Source organism: Brienomyrus brachyistius, chromosome 12, assembly GCF_023856365.1.
Source record: "Brienomyrus brachyistius isolate T26 chromosome 12, BBRACH_0.4, whole genome shotgun sequence".
Taxonomy (NCBI): Eukaryota; Metazoa; Chordata; class Actinopteri; order Osteoglossiformes; family Mormyridae; genus Brienomyrus; species Brienomyrus brachyistius.
The window spans coordinates 14833169-14857399 of NC_064544.1; the positions used below are offsets into that span (position 1 = coordinate 14833169).

Sequence of the window (24231 nt, forward strand, 5' to 3'; positions counted from 1 at the left end):
CATCATATCTGTACCTTTACATCTCTGCTCTAGACTAGCATTCATTAGTCTGGAATGGTGCGTTTGAACCACAGACTGTTCATGCCACCGAGAGAGTAATTAGGTCCAGAGGGTTTTATAAAGTTTCGGATAACTTATGCACATCATAGGGTGTATTTCACTTCTTGCTTATATTGTACCCTGTGTGCCAGAGTTGCAGATCTAAATTTAACTGAACGATTAAATAAATTTAAACCTTTGGAGGGGTAGCAAGGTGGTGGTTGGCACTGTTACTTGGGACCTGGGTTCAAGTCTCCACCTGGGTTCTGTGGGTGGGCTTGGCATGTTCTCCCTGTGTCCAGGACTGTGGTCTCCCCCCCACAGTCCAAAAAGGTTCTGAGGAAAATTGTAGTTGTCAAACTGCCCATAGGTGTGAGTGTGTCCTGTGATTGGCTGATTCCCCATGCTGCACTGTTCCCTGACTTGCACCCATAGGCTCTGGACCCCCTGTGACCCTCAAAAGCCTAAAACAAAGCATTTGGCTCCTAAATATTTTGGGTTTATGAGCCAATGACTCCTAAAGTTTTTCTTTTCTTTTCTTTTTTGTCTGGAGCCCCGGGTTGGTATCAGCAATCAGGGGCACAGTAAAGGGGGGTTATAAGTTAGGACAATTCTAGGGCCCCCGAGTGACAGGGGCCCTAAAAAAAATTGCAACATAATTGAATTGGTCTTGGTTGAGGGCCCAATATGATATGCTCTCACTGGGCCCAAAATCTTTAGTTTCGTCTCTATACCTACTGTAAACCGTAGGTGCCAGCCCAACCCTGACAGTAAAATTTGTCGAGCTGGATGGGGAGGTAATAATATTAATATTTAAATTATAAGGTTAAAACGAATTTATATTTTAACATTAGAATCGATTCCCAAAATGAAACATTCATGTAGAAAGAATTGATATTTCAGTAACAATCCACACATTCTTAGTACAAAGATAAACTAACCTGTCCATCATCCTGCCAGTGTGGGGGCTGCTTATATTACTGAGTTCTATATGGTGCTAATTGGCTAACACTGTTTTCTCAAGCTTCCTTTAGTCAGTAAGTTGTGTGTAACCAGCTCTTTTAAAGTTGACAAAAAGCCTTGCGCATCTTGGTCTTATTACTTTTTCGTACAGTAGTTTGCTGTTACAGCCTGCGAGACGCCTAGCCGTCCAGCTAAGCGTAAATAATATTGTTCCTCGGTGAGTACGGTGGTAGCCTTCTCTGCATTTTAAATGGTGCCTTTTCACCACACTTTCATCAGTATTTCCACCGTTGGTCGGGAATAACGGATGGAAAATCCACTTTTGGGTAGCTAAGCTAAAAGCTATTAGCCTCATAGTGACCACATGCTGTTTTAATTGGGGCATTTTTCCACAGCAATGCACAGGTATGTACATAATGCCAACTTGTGTTATATGTGATTTAAAAGGTGTCTCGGTTACAGAGTATGTCAGCGTGTCTCACAGACATATTCACAAAGTTAGCTTTCCATGTGGTTATGTAGCCTGTGGAAGGAGGTTTTAATTTATTTGCTGTCCACAAGTCTAGAGCTCACCCTGGCTTCCCTGGATCTGAAATGCGCAGGTCAGAAAGGTTTTGGCCCATTTCGCTGCAGAGTTGGAAAGCGACTCAGGGCTCGCAGAATTTCTGAATCCCTAGAAGCCCTTTGGGCAGGCGCTGTTCGGATTTTTGTAGCCCTAAGAAGAATTCAACAAGCTCAAATAAAAAAAGTCCATTTCTTAATGTAGAAAGTTAAAGTCGAAAAATCAAAAACATTTATTTTAATAACACAAATACCAACAATCATACATGAATTATTCACAATCATGAACATCATGTACATATAAATATGCATTCACTCTGAATTGAAATTAGTCTTACAGAGCCCCTAAGGGGATATGGGCAAATAAAAAATTTTTAAACTTTAGCGTGAGCACCAGAAAGCTTCACGCGCGTACGCGAAACTGTAAAGGACTTTTTTTTTTTTTTTTTGCGCATGTCCATTGAAGGGCTCCGTAGAACACTATAACTTAGCAACAGTAAATAAATGAAGTGAAAAGTACACTCCTTTGCAGGGGGTGGCAGCAATGCACCAATTGTGTTTGACAAACATATAAAAGAGAAGAGAGGAGAAGTAAACTCATTGCGCACACGCTCAGGCGTTCGCGTCTCTATGGACAAATCATCATGATTTGAATGTATCGTGATCTTTTTTTTTTTTTATTCAAATAAGTAATGAGAGTGGACAAAGCGAATAAAGGAGGTAATTTGATTACATTCGAAGAATAATTTCAGACGCCCCGTCGGGCAGCGTGGCGCTACGTTTTGGTAGCCTAATGGGAAAAGTTAATAGCCCAGTGACGTCAGAATTAGGACTTTTGCGAGCCCTGAAACTGCCAGTGTGTTAACAGAGAGCTGGAATTGCCACTACAGTACACTCTTGGAGAAAAAGGGTACAAATTTGTGCTTTTGCTTCACATCACACACATTACTGTGGGCTCATCTGTTTCTGTGTAAGGAAAGAATTTCAAAAACACATCCAGTCTGGCCATCAGCTAATCCTTGAAGATTGTATGTTTATTATTTTTTTGCATGAATTGTTATAGACCTACAATTATAAAACAGTAACATGTGTTTTCATTGTTCAACATAAAGTTCCTAAATGTTTTATTTGAGGGTCAGTTAAATGGACCTAAATAGCATGGCTTTCCCAACTTTTCCCAAGGGTCAGTGGAGACACCTCCCAGTTCACTTTAACCATGTCTCCAGATCCAGTTGCAGAACTTCAGCGGTCTAGATGTCCTGAAGGAGACGGTCTGCCGGACGGTCTATCTATCTTCTAACTGCTTATCTTGGTCAGGGTTGCAGGGAGGCCTGAAGCCTATTCCAGTCTGCAGGACAGTGTACCCCTTTACTCCATACCAGCCTAATGAATGATCTCATTCCAGTTTGTATTTTGTTGACTATTGTTCAAAATATCTTACATTTTTTTCTGTATTTATACAATTTGACATTTTACTAGAATTAAGTAACAGGTAAATCATGTAGAGTTTAATGCTTTGAGAAACTATTATGCATCATGTGTCATAAATAATAAATATAAAAATGATATGCAATTAAGTATTACATAACATGCTATAAATCCTCAAGCTGATCACGACGTTTATTTGTTATGTGGCATGGAGTAGCAATAGTGCATTTTCCCTACATTGTCTCAAAGCACTTTACAGCATCCCTGCCCAAAGCCCCCAGTGAGCAAGCCAGAGGCGATAGTGGCAAGGAAAAACTCCCTAGTAGGAAGAAACCTTAGGAAACGAAACCTTAGGAAAAACCAGACTCAAAGGGGGACCCATCTTCCAGGGGCCGGCAGAGGAAATGAAATGAACAAGATGACAAAATCCTAATCTATAGAATCCACTTGAGATTCCTGTGTAAATTCAGAGACCAGGCTGAGATGGTGCTGCTTCCGACTGCAGGATGAATGGTGGTATGACAGCAGGGCAGGCAGCAGAGACGTCACAGGTAGGAGAGACGTCACATGCAGGAGAGACCTCACAGGCAGGAGAGACGTCACAGGTAGCAGGAGTGAAGCAGGCGGCAAGGGAGGCAGGATATTTAGATTTTTTGGGGGTCTGCTGGGAGCACACCCCAGGAGGGATGGGCAGGGATGTAGTGGGGGGGGCATAAAAAGCATTAGCCAAAGCAGAGGTAGATATGGCTATAGAATAAGTAGGAGGGAGAGGCAAGTGGGAACGCAGGCATGGGGAGTCCCTGAACATCAGCACTCCAATTCCACAAGGGGGTGTGAAGCCAGACTGACAGGACTGACATTCTAATACAAGTAATAAGATTTTGAATTAACTAACTATACTGAGTTAATGCCTTAAGTATCACGTCTGTATATATAATATATACAATCTTACTTAACTTTTACGAACCATCTAGCCACCTCTCCACACTTTTCAAACTTTAATCAAATTTATTTTTTGTTTAACTGTTATTTTGCTGGGGGCGGCATGGTGGTGCAGTGGTTAGCACTGTTGCCTCACACCTCTGGGACCCGGGTTCGAGTCTCTGCCTGGGTCACATGTGTGCGGAGTTTGTATGTTCTCCCCATGTCGTCGTGGGGTTTCCTCCGGGTACTCCGGTTTCCCCCCACAGTCCAAAAACATGCTAAGGCTAATTGGAGTTGCTAAATTGCCCATAGGTGTGCATGTGTGAGTGAATGGTGTGTGAGTGTGCCCTGCGATGGGCTGGCCCCCCATCCTAGGTTGTTCCCTGCCTCGTGCCCATTGCTTCTGGGATAGGCTCCGGACCCCCAGCGACCCACTAGGATAAGCGGTTTGGAGAATGGATGGATGGATGGAAGGATGTTATTTTGCTTCACAGTCTGAGTAACCAGATCTGTATTTCACTGCAACTTGTACCTGTATGACTATGCATGTGACAAATAAATGAATCTTGAACAAATGTCTTCAATAAACAATACTTACTCTACAATAATACAGCTGCTATGATGATCGTCACTAGAGATTCACGAAAAGGGGATCTAAGCCTTTAATAGCGGGTATGATGGAAGTGACTTCAAAATGAAAATGAATTAGAACACAATATTTAAACTAATTAGTGCACAATTAGTTGGGGGGAGGGGGCAAAGAACATTTTAGGGGGGCTCAAGCCCTATCAATACCCCTGATTTGATTTCGATAATAATTATCAGCAGTTTATAAATACAAAGAGACAGGTGAGTGGCTAGACATCTCGGCCTACAGAGAAAGCGTCATCTTGGGCCCCCTGCTTGGATTGGCACTCTCAATCGTTCACTTGATTTTGCTGAGAGGGGGGATTTTGGGACCCCTACAAAGTGCTGGGCCCCCTGAATTTGTTATGGTATACATGGTTCTCTGACGCCCTTGTAAGGAGATACTAAGCCATTAGATAGATTCACTGTCAATAAAGTACACAATAGAATGGACTACAGAAAAATCATTGTTCACTGTCTTGTGTTTATGTAGGGAATAATGCACAACATCGCGTTTGTATATCAAAAATTATTACACGTTCGAAGTTGTAATGTAGTCATGACACGCAGCTATTATTGTCTATTATAATAGCAACTGCTTAATTAACATATTTAGCCTAAACAATGTCGGTAGATTTTCCAAACGTCCAATATTGTAAAATAGCATCGGGCATTTTGTCCAGCTAGAAAAAAGTCTAGCGGAACCTCCGCTGTGCATTTACCGCCATCACCTCGGTAGTCTTGGTAATAAATCAGACTAATGTAAAGCTGTAGCCATGTATGGACATACACACATTAGTAATATTAGACTAACATTAGGAGGCAAGAAAATTTACCGTAGGGATTGTTGTTCGAATTACGCAGTTTACCAGAGTGCATAGTAAGATGGGTACTACTTTTTCAACTTTACACAGCAAGCTGCCATAATATATAGCTTAAACTTTGCCCTTTCCCTTTGTCTTATACCAGATTATGTTTGGCCCATTTTGTGGAATAAATCTTGAGCCTGTCCTACCATACTGTCGCTAGTGCGGCAGAAATGTTCAGTTTTAAAGGAGTCTTCAAGAGGAAGGTATATTTTTGTCTTTTTCTTTAAGATGGATTTCTGTGCTGCACTGTAAATTATTACTAAGAATACCACCTAAATATAGTGAAACTCAAAGCATGTGTCATATGTTGAATGAAATACAGTAACAAAGGTAGAATACAGAACTACTCAGGGTGCCATTTTGTAAAAGTTTTAAAACTCCAGCCACTGGAACTTCATCATAAACACTAAAGGAAAGAAGACAATTAAAAAAAAGCCATTAACCAATTTCAGTTTCTTACATTGTTTATTAATCAGTCATTATGTAAAACATGACACCAAAGTGTATAAATGCAGTGGATTTTCTTGTATCTAATATAGTGTTTTCATATGCTCTTCCATGACGGATAAACTTATCCAAGAGTATTTCGTGGAGGGTCATAGCTCGGAAATAATAATGGACTTTTATAATAATTTTACTGTGAACATTTCAAAGCAACAACAATAAAATACACTACTTTTCAATTACTCTGTGGGTCCTGTCAGTTCATCCAATATCATTTGCCATTGCATTTTTACTGTGGTTCTCCTTCAGTTGCCCTTTGTCTCACAAAATCCTCCCCCTTCCTGATGGAGGCCTTCAGTTCTTTTGATGCTTCCGCCACAAGTTTTTCCTCAAATGCGGAGAGCTTTCCAAGGCCCAGGTTCCTCTTCACTCCGTTGGTGCCGAGGAGGAGAGGGGTGGAGAAATACGTGCATTCGCCTTCCTCTGACCTGACGAATGCACATTCTTTCACGCCCTCTTTGCCATTCATGGCATCCAGCAGGGACAAGGCGAACCTAGCCCCTGCATACGCCATGGAGAGGGTGGCAGAGCCTGCCCCAGCCTTAGCCTTCACGACCTCGGTGCCTGCCTCCTGGATACGGTGCGTCAAGGCTGCAAGCGTATCCTCAGTGAACTCCACTTTGGGAGTGCACTGAGAAAGCAGGGGAATAATAGTCTTGCCCGCATGGCCACCAACTACGGGAACATTGACTTGTGCTGGATCCAGTCCTGTGAGTTCTGCCACGAAGCTGTTAGCCCTGACGATGTCCAAAGTCGTCACACCAAACACCCGCTTCGAGTTGTAAACTCCATGCTTCTTCAGGATGTCTGAAACAATCGGAACAGTGGAGTTTACTGGGTTGGTGATCACGGCTAACATTGCGTCAGGGCAGTTGCGGGCACAGGCGTCAGCCAGGGTGGCCACGATGGAGGCGTTGATGTCAAATAAATCATCTCGTGTCATCCCGGGCTTCCTGGGCACTCCAGCGGGAATGAGGACAACCTCACTCCCCTTCAGAGCTTCTGGGAGTTGCTCTGGGCCGACATAGCCAGTGACCTGGGCCCTGGTCTCGATATGGCTGAGGTCTGCAGCCACTCCGAGGGTGTGGACAACATCGTAAAGTGAGAGCTGGCTGACCAGGGGACTCTTTTTCAGGAGCAGTGACAGGGGCTGGCCGATGCCCCCGGATGCACCCAAAACTGCCACCTTTGTGTTGCTCTGGGAAGAGCTGCAGAAGCTGTGAGCAATGCTCACAGCTGATCTGAGGACGCGGGAGAACATTACGCGGGAGAACATTACGCTGGTGAACTGAAAACGAAATGAGACTTTCCCTTAGCAACAACGAGATTTATACCCAGCTTACGTTCTAGAACTTATACACGTAAGCAACTACGTAAAACGCTAACCAGGGATTCAACATCTCCTTGGAAACGGACTGGAACGGAATGGAAGAACGTCACTTTGTAGACTAAATAAATTTCGGGAGTGAAAGAAATGGATTTTGTGTACGTGGCTTTTCTAAACATATAGGCTATTTCCATAGGGTAGCCACGAATGCTACAGTGAACACTAGTGAGCACTAATTTACCATGCAGTTTTAATAACAAGGAATTAAATAATTAATTATAAAGGGCCGAATTAATATCCGTCGCTTAGCTCATATTATAAATAACCTGATATTGCCCCACGTATGTTGTGCCGAATTTTCTTCCCAGTCCGAGCCCGTGTGCCGTTACTAGTACCTGACGCTAGAATTGAACTCTTTAATTTATCGGATGACTTGGTGTTAACATACAGGCTTGTTTTAATTATGATTCCTGTTGGAAGATCGTTTAGGCTACATTTGTGCACATTTAGACTAATCATGTTCGCAGATGAATAAAAATTAAAAGTGTAACTTACCAGATGGTGTCGGGAAAACGCGGTGGTTTGGCGCCGTCCTGGCTTCATATCACTGATGACAGCCGGCCTGTGGGGCTGTAGCGCAGGTAGCGAGCCACTGACTGTTTAACAGTACTGGGCCGCGGACTCTGTCATGCAAAACTATCACATGTATTTCTTCCGTGATCAAACTCATCACCATTACTTTCCACTGTAAAAAATATCCAACAGATAATATGAGCGCCGACAAAGGCTACAGCAGATTCTTCTGCTTTCTTCTGTTCATCTGCTCGATAAACGTGTTATCTAACTTCTTAGGATGATGCTGCTAACGTAGCCTGTTTGCTGTTATAAGATCTTGTTATATTATAAGATCCCCTCCGTAAAGTCGCCGACTTGAAGCTAAGGAGATCATGTTTAATTCTGAAGCTTCACTTTTAAAAAAATTACATCGCAAAACAAATCGGAACCTCTGTCAAAGAAAAAATTACAATTAACCTTTCTGCTTCACAAACCAAAAAACAACACGGGCCAAGAAAAATAGTTCGTGAGAGTTTATTTACTTGTAGTACATTACAGGTCAGTAAATTTTGCCACAGTCACATCCTGCTCATTCCCATCAGTCCGGTAAGGTGGCCAAGACAGGTCAACGAAGAATTTTCTTGTCCGAGTTGCCCCTGTGACGTAATTTCAACATGGCGGCTTACACGCTCAACAGTAATTCTATTTTATAAATCTTTAAAAATGTTTATTTTGTTAAATGTATGAATAGTTATAAATGTAATTGCACGTGTTAGATTTAGAGAATAAAATATCGTGACCGTAAACAGTATCCTAGCATGCAATATCAGTTTTTTTTTTTTTACCAGACTTAGTGTTTTTGATTTGTTTAAGTATGTTTGCCTCTCGAAAAAAGAATATCGCTATGAATGTACTAAAATTTCTTATAAATATTTAACAGCATTCCCAATATAAAGCAATTGTAGGTTCAGGGCCCAATTCACAGGATTCAAATCAGCAACCTTCCGATTGCTAGCGCAGCTTTCTAGCCTCAGAGCTACCACTCGACTCACAGTGATTTACTGTAAATGCATTTAATTTAGTAGCACAACAAATTCTTCATTATTCATTAGCCAATCACTTAAATATAGTTGACGGTGGAGTCCGTGGGTGTGTGTATGTATGTATGTGTCGTCTGCTCCTCCTGTGTGTCACGCCCCCTCGCTGACCCAGTGTGGATTCCCCGTGTTCACCAGCTGTTTCCGGTTACCGTCGTCAGTCCAATGTATTCTGTTTGTTTCCCCATTCAGGTCATTGTATTGTCTGTCTACGTTTTGGCTCGCTTTATGCACCATTAAACCCCGTATTCCCTGACTTGCCTCCGCTCGTGCTTCGCTGCATCAATGCATGACAGTATAGGTGCGCCTGCGTACACGTTCATTCGTTCGTCCGCTTGTCCGTCCGTGGTCAGTGTTAGTTGTGAACTGCGTGCTTGGTTTTCTAGTCCTGTTCTCTGTTTAGCCTAGTTCCTTAGTTTTGTTAATTAGTTTCTCCCAGGTTGTTTTGGATCCTTCGTGGTCATTTTATTTAGTATTTTACTCCAGGGTTTTCTGTTTTTCTTTAATAAACACCATTTTTGTCTTGGAGCGGTAGTGGATCGTCACCTTTTTCCTGCCTGCGCCATGAAAGTTAGCCTTTTCAGAAATAAAAAAATCACATTATAAACATTTCTAGCCATGACGTTTGAGCTCTGAAGCGTATAGACACAGGGGTTGGCTACACATAGGTGAATGACATGTTCTGAAATTTTATGTAGTTTGATTACTAAAGTGTTACAACTTTAGAGTGACACACTTTTTTTTTCAAAGTCAGTGGTCTACACAATATTGATGACATAGGTGTCCCACACCTGTAGGTGTTTGCATAATGTCAATGGCCCACCAGTATGGAATGTCGCTACACCCCACACCCATCATTTTGGAAAGGCAGTTTGAAACACAAGAAAAGCAGAAACAATAAAATCCTTCAAAGTCTCTTTTATAAGACAGACCTGGTCAGCACAGCAGCCGTACAAACTTACAAACATGTTAAAATACAACGTGTTTATGTCCTTTATCACCCAGGGGCAGCATGTTACCAAGAGTGTGGTGCGACTTCACATTTCTGGTCCATCTTACCTACATTCTCCATCACAGTCAGGCACAGGAGGGACACAGATACGGAGGAAGATGTTTAGTCATCTTAAGTACTTGGCCATCCGTGGTGTTTGTGGAGTTTTTATGCAGTGCCTCATCAATTCAACCAGGCAAGCAGACCTGGTAGCTATCAGACTGATTCAAGGGTGTAGCTTTGGGTACGGACAGTAAGGACATGTCCCTGTAAATACTCTGGGAGTACTGTGTGTGTTATAGGGGGACTGGAGTTTCGAGGTTGATTTGGCCCTTACCAAAGTTGAAACCAAACCTACGCCTTTGGGTTGCTTTAGGAGAAATATCCCAAGCAGTCAGTTTATTTCATTTTTCTTTTATTTAACCAGAGTGTCACACTGAGACAAAGTCCCTTTTGTAAGCGAGCCCTAGCCAAGAAACAGCAGCACCAGGTTAAAACATAGCATACAACATAAAACATAATCGTACACAAAGGCAGATTAAAGAAAAAATGAAGTGTATGACAAAAAACAATCCAATATATTCACAATGGTACCTTACAAGATTTCCAACCAGAAAGTGAAATAAATGAAGTTTTAACTGATTTTGTTATGAGTTCCAGGAAGAAGGTATGTTAAAGCAAAATGCAACATTATGAAATTCAGTAGGAAAAACTCCCTAGTAGGAAGACACCTTAGGAAAAACCAGACTCAAAGGGGGACCCATCTTCCAGGGGGCGGCTGAGGAAATGAAATGAACAAGATGACAAAATCCTAATTTATAGAATCCAGATTTTGAGATTCCTGTGTAAATTCAGAGACCAGGCTGAGTTGGTGCTGCTTCCGACTGCAGGATGAATGGTGGTATGACAGCAGGGCAGGCAGCAGAGACGTCACAGGTAGGAGAGACGTCACATGCAGGAGAGACCTCACAGGCAGGAGAGACGTCACAGGTAGCAGGAGTGAAGCAGGCGGCAAGGGAGGCAGGATATTTAGATTTTTTGGGGGTCTGCTGGGAGCACACCCCAGGAGGGATGGGCAGGGATGTAGTGGGGGGGGCATAAAAAGCATTAGCCAAAGCAGAGGTAGATATGGCTATAGAATAAGTAGGAGGGAGAGGCAAGTGGGAACGCAGGCATGGGGAGTCCCTGAACATCAGCACTCCAATTCCACAAGGGGGTGCGAAGCCAGACTGACAGGACTGACATTCTAATACAAGTAATAAGATTTTGAATTAACTAACTATACTGAGTTAATGCCTTAAGTATCACGTCTGTATATATAGTATATACAATCTTACTTAACTTTTAGGAGCCATCTAGCCACCTCTCCACACTTTTCAAACTTTAATCAAATTTATTTTTTGTTTAACTGTTATTTTGCTGGGGGCGGCATGGTGGTGCAGTGGTTAGCACTGTTGCCTCACACCTCTGGGACCCGGGTTCGAGTCTCTGCCTGGGTCACATGTGTGCGGAGTTTGCATGTTCTCCCCATGTCGTCGTGGGGTTTCCTCCGGTTTCCCCCCACAGTCCAAAAATATGCTGAGGCTAATTGGAGTTGCTAAATTGCCCATAGGTGTGCATGTGTGAGTGAATGGTGTGTGAGTGTGCCCTGCGATGGGCTGGCCCCCCATCCTAGGTTGTTCCCTGCCTCGTGCCCATTGCTTCCGGGATAGGCTCTGGACCCCCAGCGACCCAATAGGATAAGCGGTTTGGAGAATGGATGGATGGATGTTATTTTGCTTCACAGTCTGAGTAACCATATCTGTATTTCACTGCAACTTGTACCTGTATGACTATGCATGTGACAAATAAATGAATCTTGAACAAATGTCTTCAATAAACAATACTTACTCTACAATAATACAGCTGCTATGATGATCGTCACTAGAGATTCACGAAAAGGGGATCTAAGCCTTTAATAGCGGGTATGATGGAAGTGACTTCAAAATGAAAATGAATTAGAACACAATATTTAAACTAATTAGTGCACAATTAGTTGGGGGGAGGGGGCAAAGAACATTTTAGGGGGGCTCAAGCCCTATCAATACCCCTGATTTGATTTCGATAATAATTATCAACAGTTTATAAATACAAAGAGACAGGTGAGTGGCTAGACATCTCGGCCTACAGAGAAAGCGTCATCTTGGGCCCCCTGCTTGGATTGGCACTCTCAATCGTTCACTTGATTTTGCTGAGAGGGGGGATTTTGGGACCCCTACAAAGTGCTGGGCCCCCTGAATTTGTTATGGTATACATGGTTCTCTGACGCCCTTGTAAGGAGATACTAAGCCATTAGATAGATTCACTGTCAATAAAGTACACAATAGAATGGACTACAGAAAAATCATTGTTCACTGTCTTGTGTTTATGTAGGGAATAATGCACAACATCGCGTTTGTATATCAAAAATTATTACACGTTCGAAGTTGTAATGTAGTCATGACACGCAGCTATTATTGTCTATTATAATAGCAACTGCTTAATTAACATATTTAGCCTAAACAATGTCGGTAGATTTTCCAAACGTCCAATATTGTAAAATAGCATCGGGCATTTTGTCCAGCTAGAAAAAAGTCTAGCGGAACCTCCGCTGTGCATTTACCGCCATCACCTCGGTAGTCTTGGTAATAAATCAGACTAATGTAAAGCTGTAGCCATGTATGGACATACACACATTAGTAATATTAGACTAACATTAGGAGGCAAGAAAATTTACCGTAGGGATTGTTGTTCGAATTACGCAGTTTACCAGAGTGCATAGTAAGATGGGTACTACTTTTTCAACTTTACACAGCAAGCTGCCATAATATATAGCTTAAACTTTGCCCTTTCCCTTTGTCTTATACCAGATTATGTTTGGCCCATTTTGTGGAATAAATCTTGAGCCTGTCCTACCATACTGTCGCTAGTGCGGCAGAAATGTTCAGTTTTAAAGGAGTCTTCAAGAGGAAGGTATATTTTTGTCTTTTTCTTTAAGATGGATTTCTGTGCTGCACTGTAAATTATTACTAAGAATACCACCTAAATATAGTGAAACTCAAAGCATGTGTCATATGTTGAATGAAATACAGTAACAAAGGTAGAATACAGAACTACTCAGGGTGCCATTTTGTAAAAGTTTTAAAACTCCAGCCACTGGAACTTCATCATAAACACTAAAGGAAAGAAGACAATTAAAAAAAAGCCATTAACCAATTTCAGTTTCTTACATTGTTTATTAATCAGTCATTATGTAAAACATGACACCAAAGTGTATAAATGCAGTGGATTTTCTTGTATCTAATATAGTGTTTTCATATGCTCTTCCATGACGGATAAACTTATCCAAGAGTATTTCGTGGAGGGTCATAGCTCGGAAATAATAATGGACTTTTATAATAATTTTACTGTGAACATTTCAAAGCAACAACAATAAAATACACTACTTTTCAATTACTCTGTGGGTCCTGTCAGTTCATCCAATATCATTTGCCATTGCATTTTTACTGTGGTTCTCCTTCAGTTGCCCTTTGTCTCACAAAATCCTCCCCCTTCCTGATGGAGGCCTTTAGTTCTTTTGATGCTTCCGCCACAAGTTTTTCCTCAAATGCGGAGAGCTTTCCAAGGCCCAGGTTCCTCTTCACTCCGTTGGTGCCGAGGAGGAGAGGGGTGGAGAAATACGTGCATTCGCCTTCCTCTGACCTGACGAATGCACATTCTTTCACGCCCTCTTTGCCATTCATGGCATCCAGCAGGGACAAGGCGAACCTAGCCCCTGCATACGCCATGGAGAGGGTGGCAGAGCCTGCCCCAGCCTTAGCCTTCACGACCTCGGTGCCTGCCTCCTGGATACGGTGCGTCAAGGCTGCAAGCGTATCCTCAGTGAACTCCACTTTGGGAGTGCACTGAGAAAGCAGGGGAATAATAGTCTTGCCCGCATGGCCACCAACTACGGGAACATTGACTTGTGCTGGATCCAGTCCTGTGAGTTCTGCCACGAAGCTGTTAGCCCTGACGATGTCCAAAGTCGTCACACCAAACACCCGCTTCGAGTTGTAAACTCCATGCTTCTTCAGGATGTCTGAAACAATCGGAACAGTGGAGTTTACTGGGTTGGTGATCACGGCTAACATTGCGTCAGGGCAGTTGCGGGCACAGGCGTCAGCCAGGGTGGCCACGATGGAGGCGTTGATGTCAAATAAATCATCTCGTGTCATCCCGGGCTTCCTGGGCACTCCAGCGGGAATGAGGACAACCTCACTCCCCTTCAGAGCTTCTGGGAGTTGCTCTGGGCCGACATAGCCAGTGACCTGGGCCCTGGTCTCGATATGGCTGAGGTCTGCAGCCACTCCGAGGGTGTGGACAACATCGTAAAGTGAGAGCTGGCTGACCAGGGGACTCTTTTTCAGGAGCAGTGACAGGGGCTGGCCGATGCCCCCGGATGCACCCAAAACTGCCACCTTTGTGTTGCTCTGGGAAGAGCTGCAGAAGCTGTGAGCAATGCTCACAGCTGATCTGAGGACGCGGGAGAACATTACGCGGGAGAACATTACGCTGGTGAACTGAAAACGAAATGAGACTTTCCCTTAGCAACAACGAGATTTATACCCAGCTTACGTTCTAGAACTTATACACGTAAGCAACTACGTAAAACGCTAACCAGGGATTCAACATCTCCTTGGAAACGGACTGGAACGGAATGGAAGAACGTCACTTTGTAGACTAAATAAATTTCGGGAGTGAAAGAAATGGATTTTGTGTACGTGGCTTTTCTAAACATATAGGCTATTTCCATAGGGTAGCCACGAATGCTACAGTGAACACTAGTGAGCACTAATTTACCATGCAGTTTTAATAACAAGGAATTAAATAATTAATTATAAAGGGCCGAATTAATATCCGTCGCTTAGCTCATATTATAAATAACCTGATATTGCCCCACGTATGTTGTGCCGAATTTTCTTCCCAGTCCGAGCCCGTGTGCCGTTACTAGTACCTGACGCTAGAATTGAACTCTTTAATTTATCGGATGACTTGGTGTTAACATACAGGCTTGTTTTAATTATGATTCCTGTTGGAAGATCGTTTAGGCTACATTTGTGCACATTTAGACTAATCATGTTCGCAGATGAATAAAAATTAAAAGTGTAACTTACCAGATGGTGTCGGGAAAACGCGGTGGTTTGGCGCCGTCCTGGCTTCATATCACTGATGACAGCCGGCCTGTGGGGCTGTAGCGCAGGTAGCGAGCCACTGACTGTTTAACAGTACTGGGCCGCGGACTCTGTCATGCAAAACTATCACATGTATTTCTTCCGTGATCAAACTCATCACCATTACTTTCCACTGTAAAAAATATCCAACAGATAATATGAGCGCCGACAAAGGCTACAGCAGATTCTTCTGCTTTCTTCTGTTCATCTGCTCGATAAACGTGTTATCTAACTTCTTAGGATGCTGCTGCTAACGTAGCCTGTTTGCTGTTATAAGATCTTGTTATATTATAAGATCCCCTCCGTAAAGTCGCCGACTTGAAGCTAAGGAGATCATGTTTAATTCTGAAGCTTCACTTTTAAAAAAATTACATCGCAAAACAAATCGGAACCTCTGTCAAAGAAAAAATTACAATTAACCTTTCTGCTTCACAAACCAAAAAACAACACGGGCCAAGAAAAATAGTTCGTGAGAGTTTATTTACTTGTAGTACATTACAGGTCAGTAAATTTTGCCACAGTCACATCCTGCTCATTCCCATCAGTCCGGTAAGGTGGCCAAGACAGGTCAACGAAGAGTTTTCTTGTCCGAGTTGCCCCTGTGACGTCATTTCAACATGGCGGCTTACACACTCAACAGTAATTCTATTTTATAAATCTTTAAAAATGTTTATTTTGTTAAATGTATGAATAGTTATAAATGTAATTGCACGTGTTAGATTTAGAGAATAAAATATCGTGACCGTAAACAGTATCCTAGCATGCAATATCAGTTTTTTTTTTTTACCAGACTTACTGTTTTTGATTTGTTTAAGTTTGTTTGCCTCTCGAAAAAAGAATATCGCAGTGAATGTACTAAAATTTTTTATGAATATTTAACAGCATTCCCAATATAAAGCAATTGTAGGTTCAGGGCCCCCTAGAGTTAGACCATTGCTGGCATTCACAGGATTCAAATCAGCAACCTTCCGATTGCTAGCGCAGCTTTCTAGCCTCAGAGCTACCACTCGACCCACAGTGATTTACTGTAAATGCATTTAATTTAGTAGCACAACAAATTCTTCATTATTCATTAGCCAATCACTTAAATATAGTTGACGGTGGAGTCCGTGGGTGTGTGTATGTATGTATGTGTCCTGCCCCGATCGTCTGCTCCTCCTGTGTGTCACGCCCCCTCGCTGACCCAGTGTGGAGTCCCCGTGTTCACCAGCTGTTTCCGGTTACCGTCGTCAGACCAATGTATTCTGTTTGTTTCCCCATTCAGGTCATTGTATTGTCTGTCTACGTTTTGGCTCGCTTTATGCACCATTAAACCCCGTATTCCCTGACTTGCCTCCGCTCGTGCTTCGCTGCATCAATGCATGACAGTATAGGTGCGCCTGCGTACACGTTCATTCGTTCGTCCGCTTGTCCGTCCGTGGTCAGTGTTAGATGTGAACTGCGTGCTTGGTTTTCTAGTCCTGTTCTCTGTTTAGCCTAGTTCCTTAGTTTTGTTAATTAGTTTCTCCCAGGTTGTTTTGGATCCTTCGTGGTCATTTTATTTAGTATTTTACTCCAGGGTTTTCAGTTTTTCTTTAATAAACACCATTTTTGTCTTGGAGCGGTAGTGGATCGTCACCTTTTTCCTGCCTGCGCCATAAAAGTTAGCCTTTTCAGAAATAAAAAAATCACATTATAAACATTTCTAGCCATGACTTTTGAGCTCTGAAGCGTATAGACACAGGGGTTGGCTACACATAGGTGAATGACATGTTCTGAAATTTTATGTAGTTTGATTACTAAAGTGTTACAACTTTAGAGTGACACACTTTTTTTTTCAAAGTCAGTGGTCTACACAATATTGATGACATAGGTGTCCCACACCTGTAGGTGTTTGCATAATGTCAATGGCCCACCAGTATGGAATGTCGCTACACCCCACACCCATCATTTTGGAAAGGCAGTTTGAAACACAAGAAAAGCAGAAACAATAAAATCCTTCAAAGTCTCTTTTATAAGACAGACCTGGTCAGCACAGCAGCCGTACAAACTTACAAACATGTTAAAATACAACGTGTTTATGTCCTTTATCACCCAGGGGCAGCATGTTACCAAGAGTGTGGTGCGACTTCACATTTCTGGTCCATCTTACCTACATTCTCCATCACAGTCAGGCACAGGAGGGACACAGACACGGAGGAAGATGTTTAGTCATCTTAAGTACTTGGCCATCCGTGGTGTTTGTGGAGTTTTTATGCAGTGCCTCATCAATTCAACCAGGCAAGCAGACCTGGTAGCTATCAGACTGATTCAAGGGTGTAGCTTTGGGTACGGACAGTAAGGACATGTCCCTGTAAATACTCTGGGAGTACTGTGTGTGTTATAGGGGGACTGGAGTTTCGAGGTTGATTTGGCCCTTACCAAAGTTGAAACCAAACCTACGCCTTTGGGTTGCTTTAGGAGAAATATCCCAAGCAGTCAGTTTATTTCATTTTTCTTTTATTTAACCAGAGTGTCACACTGAGACAAAGTCCCTTTTGTAAGCGAGCCCTAGCCAAGAAACAGCAGCACCAGGTTAAAACATAGCATACAACATAAAACATAATCGTACACAAAGGCAGATTAAAGAAAAAATGAAGTGTATGACCGGCCTGGGGCGCCGGCCTGGGGAGCTGGCTGGCGCGCGGCCCGCTACCAGCCCTGCTCATTCTCCTCCATGATCATGCTGTTCTTGTGGCTGTTGTCTTTGGAGGCCCCTGGTGAAACGCAGGACAGCAGCGGGTCTTCCACACCCACAGGAGACACCGTGTCGTCCATCAGCATGCTGTCCAGCTTCGAGGACCCCCTTGGTTGCGATGCTGTACACACTAGGCTCTCTCTGGGAAGGGGGCCCATTGCTAAAGCTGATGGTGCCGTCGCTGTGATTGAGAGTGGTGGGTCCTGGCGGCTTGGAAGCCGCGTGCTGCTGCTGATGGTACAGATCCTGACTGCAGTCTCCCCGGACCGGTTCCTGCTTGATGGCCCGATTTGCAAGTTCAGGGGAACAGAGGGCAGTGGGGGCAACCACAGCCAATCCATGAGCGCGAGCCTGCATTTCCAGCTCCTGAATCACACACACATACACTAAAGTAAATTATACTGGCACAAGTGTTGCTATGTTTAACCCAGTTGCAAACACATGAATAAATGAGCATTACTATATTACTACTGTATATATCCAGACCGATGGCAACATCACATTTATCCAACCCCAGGTCATGTAACAAATGTCAACAATAGCCAGCCCCTTCCCCCAATCCACAACTGCTCTATTCAGGGGATGTTAACAGACTGATCAAGAGACAGAACCCTTAAAAGCAAGCTGGGCCAGACTCTGCCTCTTAGTCCACTTTGAAACACTGCACTGACAAACTATCCCCAGTATTTATACCTCACTGGAGACATGCCACATGCCAACCTGCTTCAAATCCTCCACAATCATTCCTAATCCCAAGAAACCAGCGATCACCAGACATATTGATTTCAGATCCATCACCCTCACTTCTGTAGCGATGAAGTCTTTTGAGCTTCCTTGTGATGTCCCTCCTCAAGCCCACTCCTGGACCCTTTGCAGTTTTCCTACAGAGCCAATAGGTCTATGAGCGATGCAATAAACATAGCGCTACACTTCATCCTTCAACACCTCTGTTGGAACGTATGCCAGAGCGCTGCTTGTGGTTTTTAGCTCTGTGTTCAACGTCATCATCCCAGCTCTGCTCCAGAGCAAGCTCTTCCAGCTCAATGTTCCTGAATCCACCTACAGGTGGATTACAGACTTATTTTCTAACAGGAAGCAACATGTAAAGCTGGGAAATCTCTAACCCTAACCCAACAGCATTGGCTCCCCTAAAGTCTATGTGCTTTTCGTACTACTAATCTCTGTATCCATGGAACAGCTGCACCTCTAGTCACCACTCTGTCAAACTCTTGAAGTTGGCAGATGATACCACCCTCATTGGACTGATCTCTGAAGGGGATGAGTCTGCCTAAAGAAGTGAGACTCTGTTATCCAGCAGAATCTGGTGCTCGATGCTCTGAAGACAGTGGAGATTGTAATAATCTACAGGAGAAGCTCAGCACCGTCGACCCTCATCACTCTGCATGACTCAGAATTGTGGAGTGTTTCTGCTTCCTGGACACCTTCATCTCTTAAATAGCATCTCTGAACATCAGTGCCCTTACCAAGAAAGATCAGCAGAGGATGTACTTCTTGCGTTCAATCTGCCAAAGACGGTGATGGCGCACTTCTACTCTGATTTGTTTGCTCTCAGTTCCTAAATAAACTCCTGGTCTCCTGCACATTGGGTTTAGTGTTCAGCGCTGCTCCTGATTGTGACGATCCCTTTGGTACATGTGTTCCCTGCGCAGTTGTTTGTTTTGGTTTCTCACCACTTCTTTTATTTCTCTTTCTGTTCACAAAGTAGTTGTTTCTTCCTCGCATCTCTTTGTCATGCTCACTGTCTGTCCCAGCGCAAGAGTTACACAGTTTCTTTACAGAAGAAAAAGAAAATTGCTCAGTAAAATCTTGTGTAAATTATCTATTAAAAATTGTGGTATATGACTGGTTAAAACTGTCAACAGGACTTGCTAAAGTATGCTATTAACATTGAGTACGCTTAATAGCTGATACTACAGCTCTGCCACCTCCTGTCTGAATTGCATGTTACAAGTCCAGGTCCTTGGCCTCCATGCTAACTGGTCCCCATATTCACCATTGCACTGATAATTAATGAGCCCCTGAAGTAAACTGTGTGCAGAGTTATTGAGCAAATATTCCTGATGATGATTTTCAACAAAACCTAGGCAGAGTGATGTGTTACATTACTCTGTCACAAACCAAACTAAAAGACTAACACTTAGCAGATTAATCAGACAACCCGAAGCTATGCGGATTTTTCTCTCTTCATCATCAAATATTAGTTATTCAGTCTATACAGTCAAGTTTTAAAAGTGCGGCAGTTTGGATTATTCTGCATGCCTCTGACAGGCACTTCATTATTTATTTATTTTTTCCCCACTTTGTGTAAGATTCCTTTGTGATTCATTTTAATAGTAATAAGTTTGCTTTTTAATTTTGCACAGGAAGGTATCCACAGTTTCTCGTTTCACTCCAACCAGAAAGTTCTAATAAAATACTTAGAATGCTCTCTTTTTGTCAGTTCAGTCTTAATTGGAGATTCGTTTGGATTGGAAATATTGATCTGAAGAGCAGATACAAGTAAAATACACACCTGCCTAATAATTCTGCACACAGTGTAGTGTTCTGACACTGGAACAGGGTCACTGCTGGACATTTTGTACCCCATGAAGGCATATCATACTGGGCCCCCAACCCAGACCAATCCAGTTATGTTCCAGATTTTTCCTCGTATCTTCGCCCCCCCTTATGGTGCCCCTGCACAGGAGTAGGTGAAATCGTGTGTTAACATCTGACCAAAAGTGCTTCAAATGTTTTTTGCTTATTTCTTTTTCTACATCGATTAATTTTATGATCACATAAATTAAAATAAAATTAGATGTTGATTCTCAGCATATGTCAACGTACATAGATTGATATGTACTAAGAGGTGTGGAATTTCAGTGTTTGTTGATCTCAGCAATTCAGTTCAACACTTGAAGTCCAAAGGTTACTCTGTTTCCACCCCTGGGCTGTTATAGAAATTAATATGATACAGGGTAAAAGCGATAATAGTATGGTAATGACAATAAAAATAACGCTGTCATTTTTGACGAACCATAAAATAAACCAGTCGCAAACACATCCGCCCAACTTCCATACATGCATGTGTGAAAGTAATATTTTGATCAGGAATGGTAACGCGAATACCTACTTTAACCACCAAGAAAATCACTCCAAAGGTGTAAAAACAAGTAATTAGGCATTTACATATAATCTCGGACAATGTACAAGTTTAAGTTTTCCAACATTTCATAACATTCTAGCATTCTCAAGCATCCCAATAACGCTTATTTAATGATTTCTTGTGTCATAAAATCTTCTGAGTGTAACAGAACAGAGTATGATTTTTAGAAATAAAACTGGAATACATTACAAAAGCAATTTTTTTGATTGCACAAAAGAGAAATGTAGCTTCTAGTAATTACTTTTTAGTAATAAAACCATTTATGAGTTAATTTCAAGAATCAATTATCTTGAAATTAACGTGTCGTGCATGACCACTGCGTTCATCTGTTCAAAAGATTTAACATTGATTTATTTATCCACAAGATGGCGCAAATAAACCAATTTCGCATGTTAAATATACCCACTAGCGATTGCAAATATTTTTTACGACTCGAGAGCTTGTTACTATTTCCATTACTTGTGTATATTCATGAGCGTCTCAATGCTGCATGTTTGTTGTGGAATCATCTCAATTTTCGATAATCAGCTATAAGTTCAGGTTTTGTATTTGCATTTTTGTTCACTAGCTCAACTAGGGCTGGACGGGACTAAAAATTGGCCCTGAACTTTGGGGTTCCCCATGGCTGAGCAGGGTGGAATTTCCCCATGATCAATTTTGCTAACTGAGACGGGGTCCCTGCGATGTTTTACGCAGAACTAAGGGGGGTTCCCCATGATCATTTTAGTGATAAATTTTGCAGATGGGGGGAATCCCACGATTATTTTCCTGGCTTACTGGGAAAATGCCCGATATGCCAGAAGGCCAGTTCAGCCCTGAGTCCAGTACTCATACTCATGTCAAACACCAGGTTTTTTAAATTAAAAAAAAAAAAAAAAAACATTTTTAGAGATTCTCTGGATAATATCAGAGGTTTTTTGCTGCCTGAATGGAAATGATTTAGGGGTTCAGGACAGGCTTGGCTAGCCTTCCCCAAATATTCCCAGGCTGTCCAGGATATTCTGTCCCTTGAAACCTTCTTTATGGGGACGCGGCACATTTACCTTACAGTGGGGGCATCATCCATGATCACGATTCCTAGCTGGTCCAAATCTAGAACCGATACAATATGGGAAAACAATTCCTCTCCTCTATGGGGCTATTAATTGACTTGGGGAAGAGTTCCTGTTGTTTCAGCAGGGACTCAGAAGAGTAGCACGTTCAGTGTAAAAGCAGGACACTGGTAAGCTTTGGGGGCTGTGCTAGTGTCTTTTTTTTAAGTAAAGAAAATGGATTTTATGGATTTATGAGACTCAGCATGAATAGAGGGCATTGTATTTGAATCTTAGTTAGAGGTCAGACTGCTACTTCTCAAGATAAGAGTTTGTGTGTCAAAAAAGTATGCAAAGACCAGAAACAGACAGGAAAGCGAAGCCTGAATCGTATTTTGTTATGAGAAACTTGGGGTTGTGAATGAAATACTGCTAGGGAGGAACGCTGCAGGATGTGGTGGAAAAGATTAATGGCTTGGAAGGGGGGGGGGTGCCCAGACCCCACAGAAGATAACAGCTAAGGTATGAAAGGAAGCTCAAGAACTCTGAACTTTTGAGATACTTTGTGGGGCATGTTTGCTGTACATGCTGTGTCTCCCTTGATCTGATAGAGTGTTAAAAGCACTGAACACTAAACCTCCCCCTGTCTCTCAGCTTCCTTGTAATGAGAAAGTCCAGGACGGCTGCAGATGCATCGGTGGGGGGTTGGACTCCTATGCACTGGATGGCAGCCACTTAGTGGAGAATGTACAAGGTGGCATGACAAGAGAAGCTGTCTTAGCTTTAGCTGCGCGAGGCTCAGCGATCTGGAACAGGACAGGTTAGCAGAGCTCTTGGAGTCAGACCTGGACGTTTTTGCTGTGCAGGATGAGGACTGCACAAAACTCCAGCCTTGTATAGCGCTATATCAGCAGCAGGAGGAGAAAATCGGGTAGATGAAAGCAGCAGGTGTTGTCGAGATAATGAACAGCACATGGGTGGTGCTGGCTGCTCTAGCGAGGAAGCAGGAAGCCAGCTGGTGGTTTTTTTGTTGACTACTGCCGCATGATTGCTATAACCAAGACTGACCCTTAGCCACTGCCTCAAATTGACAATTCCCTTGAGATCATTGCCAACTCCCTTAATCTGTATACTGATTATTATATGGTAGCATTTACTTCAGTGGGGCCAAAAAGGAGATGGCATTGGGACAGGGTCTGTGGCAGTTCCCTGTGATGCCGTTTAGACTGTGCAACACCCCTGCTACTTTTGAGTGCCAGGCTGCTCTTTGGTATTTACTGTGAAGCACTGACTTTGATGCTGCACGGGATAATCCACAGGAGGCCTTCACCGTCCGATCAACAGAACTGCAGCTGAGCTATGCGGTATCTCTTTGACCCTTTGGGGTCGAACGGCATCGTCAGCGATGCGGCGTATCTTTCTTGTGTAATTCAGTTCATAACTCGCTGAAATATAATTGTAGAAACGTGAAAATGCCGACTAAATCCGTAATCTGTCTTCTTTTCAAAACATCAGTTGTCAGAAGTATTAAAGTTTTTAAAATTAGGTTAATCGGCAAAAAATTAAACCATGTCACCTTACTTTGTTTTATCTGCATGGGGGGCATGTCACCTGAAGATCGCTATTCATATTATAAATAGCCGCATTACTGCATATTCAAATCCCATTCGCATGGTAATTAGATGAACGACGCAGCGGTGAAACGCGACCCAGATACATCCCCATCAGCGCCATAAAAGGGGGGCGGGTGTGGCCAGGTGTGAATGGTTCATTCATACACATGAAAGTTGCTATATATTCAGTGAAAGGAGCCAGAAATAGTGACATGAGTTTGGTTTTTCTTATTTATTTATCCAATGTTGCAACTACACCATTCAGTCATCTTCATGTAGCCAAGACTTTCATGATCAGATATCTGGGATCGAAACAAACTGCCACCATGGCTTACTATGTACTTTTATAATGTTTCTGCAAGTGTTCCAAATTGCATTTTGCAATGTCTATACTTTGATGTCAAATTACAAACTTCACATAAATGTGACATATTTACAAAGTACATTAAAATAAAGATAAGTGTAATGCCAAAACAAATATATATATATATATATATATATATATATATATATATATATATATATATATATATAAGAAATAATTTATTTGCCATGAATTAAGTTTATGATATTGAATGAAATGTGTGAC

General features: G+C 42.5%; 2 protein-coding genes and 1 pseudogene across 2 annotated transcripts; all 3 read right to left on the bottom strand.

Annotated features, from left to right (window-relative positions):
- Nucleotides 1-5857: 5857 nt before the first annotated feature.
- LOC125705336 (malate dehydrogenase, mitochondrial-like) lies at nt 5858-7725 on the bottom strand. The gene has a single exon (XM_048971848.1). It carries the CDS (start codon nt 7189-7191, stop codon nt 6145-6147), a length of 1047 nt encoding a protein of 348 aa, XP_048827805.1. The 5' UTR covers nt 7192-7725; the 3' UTR covers nt 5858-6144.
- A 5394-nt stretch (nt 7726-13119) lies between these two features.
- On the bottom strand, nt 13120-15006 carry LOC125705337 (malate dehydrogenase, mitochondrial-like). The gene has a single exon (XM_048971849.1). The coding sequence runs from the start codon at nt 14451-14453 to the stop codon at nt 13407-13409; it is 1047 nt and encodes a 348-aa protein (XP_048827806.1). The 5' UTR covers nt 14454-15006; the 3' UTR covers nt 13120-13406.
- Nucleotides 15007-17786: 2780 nt separating this feature from the next.
- On the bottom strand, nt 17787-18576 carry LOC125705223 (microphthalmia-associated transcription factor-like; annotated as a pseudogene).
- Nucleotides 18577-24231: the final 5655 nt, after the last annotated feature.

Excerpts from the sequence above, each read along its gene's own strand:
- LOC125705336 (XM_048971848.1), bottom strand. The coding sequence starts at position 7,191 with ATGTTCTCCCGCGTAATGTTCTCCCGCGTCCTCAGATCAGCTGTGAGC.
- LOC125705337 (XM_048971849.1), bottom strand. The coding sequence starts at position 14,453 with ATGTTCTCCCGCGTAATGTTCTCCCGCGTCCTCAGATCAGCTGTGAGC.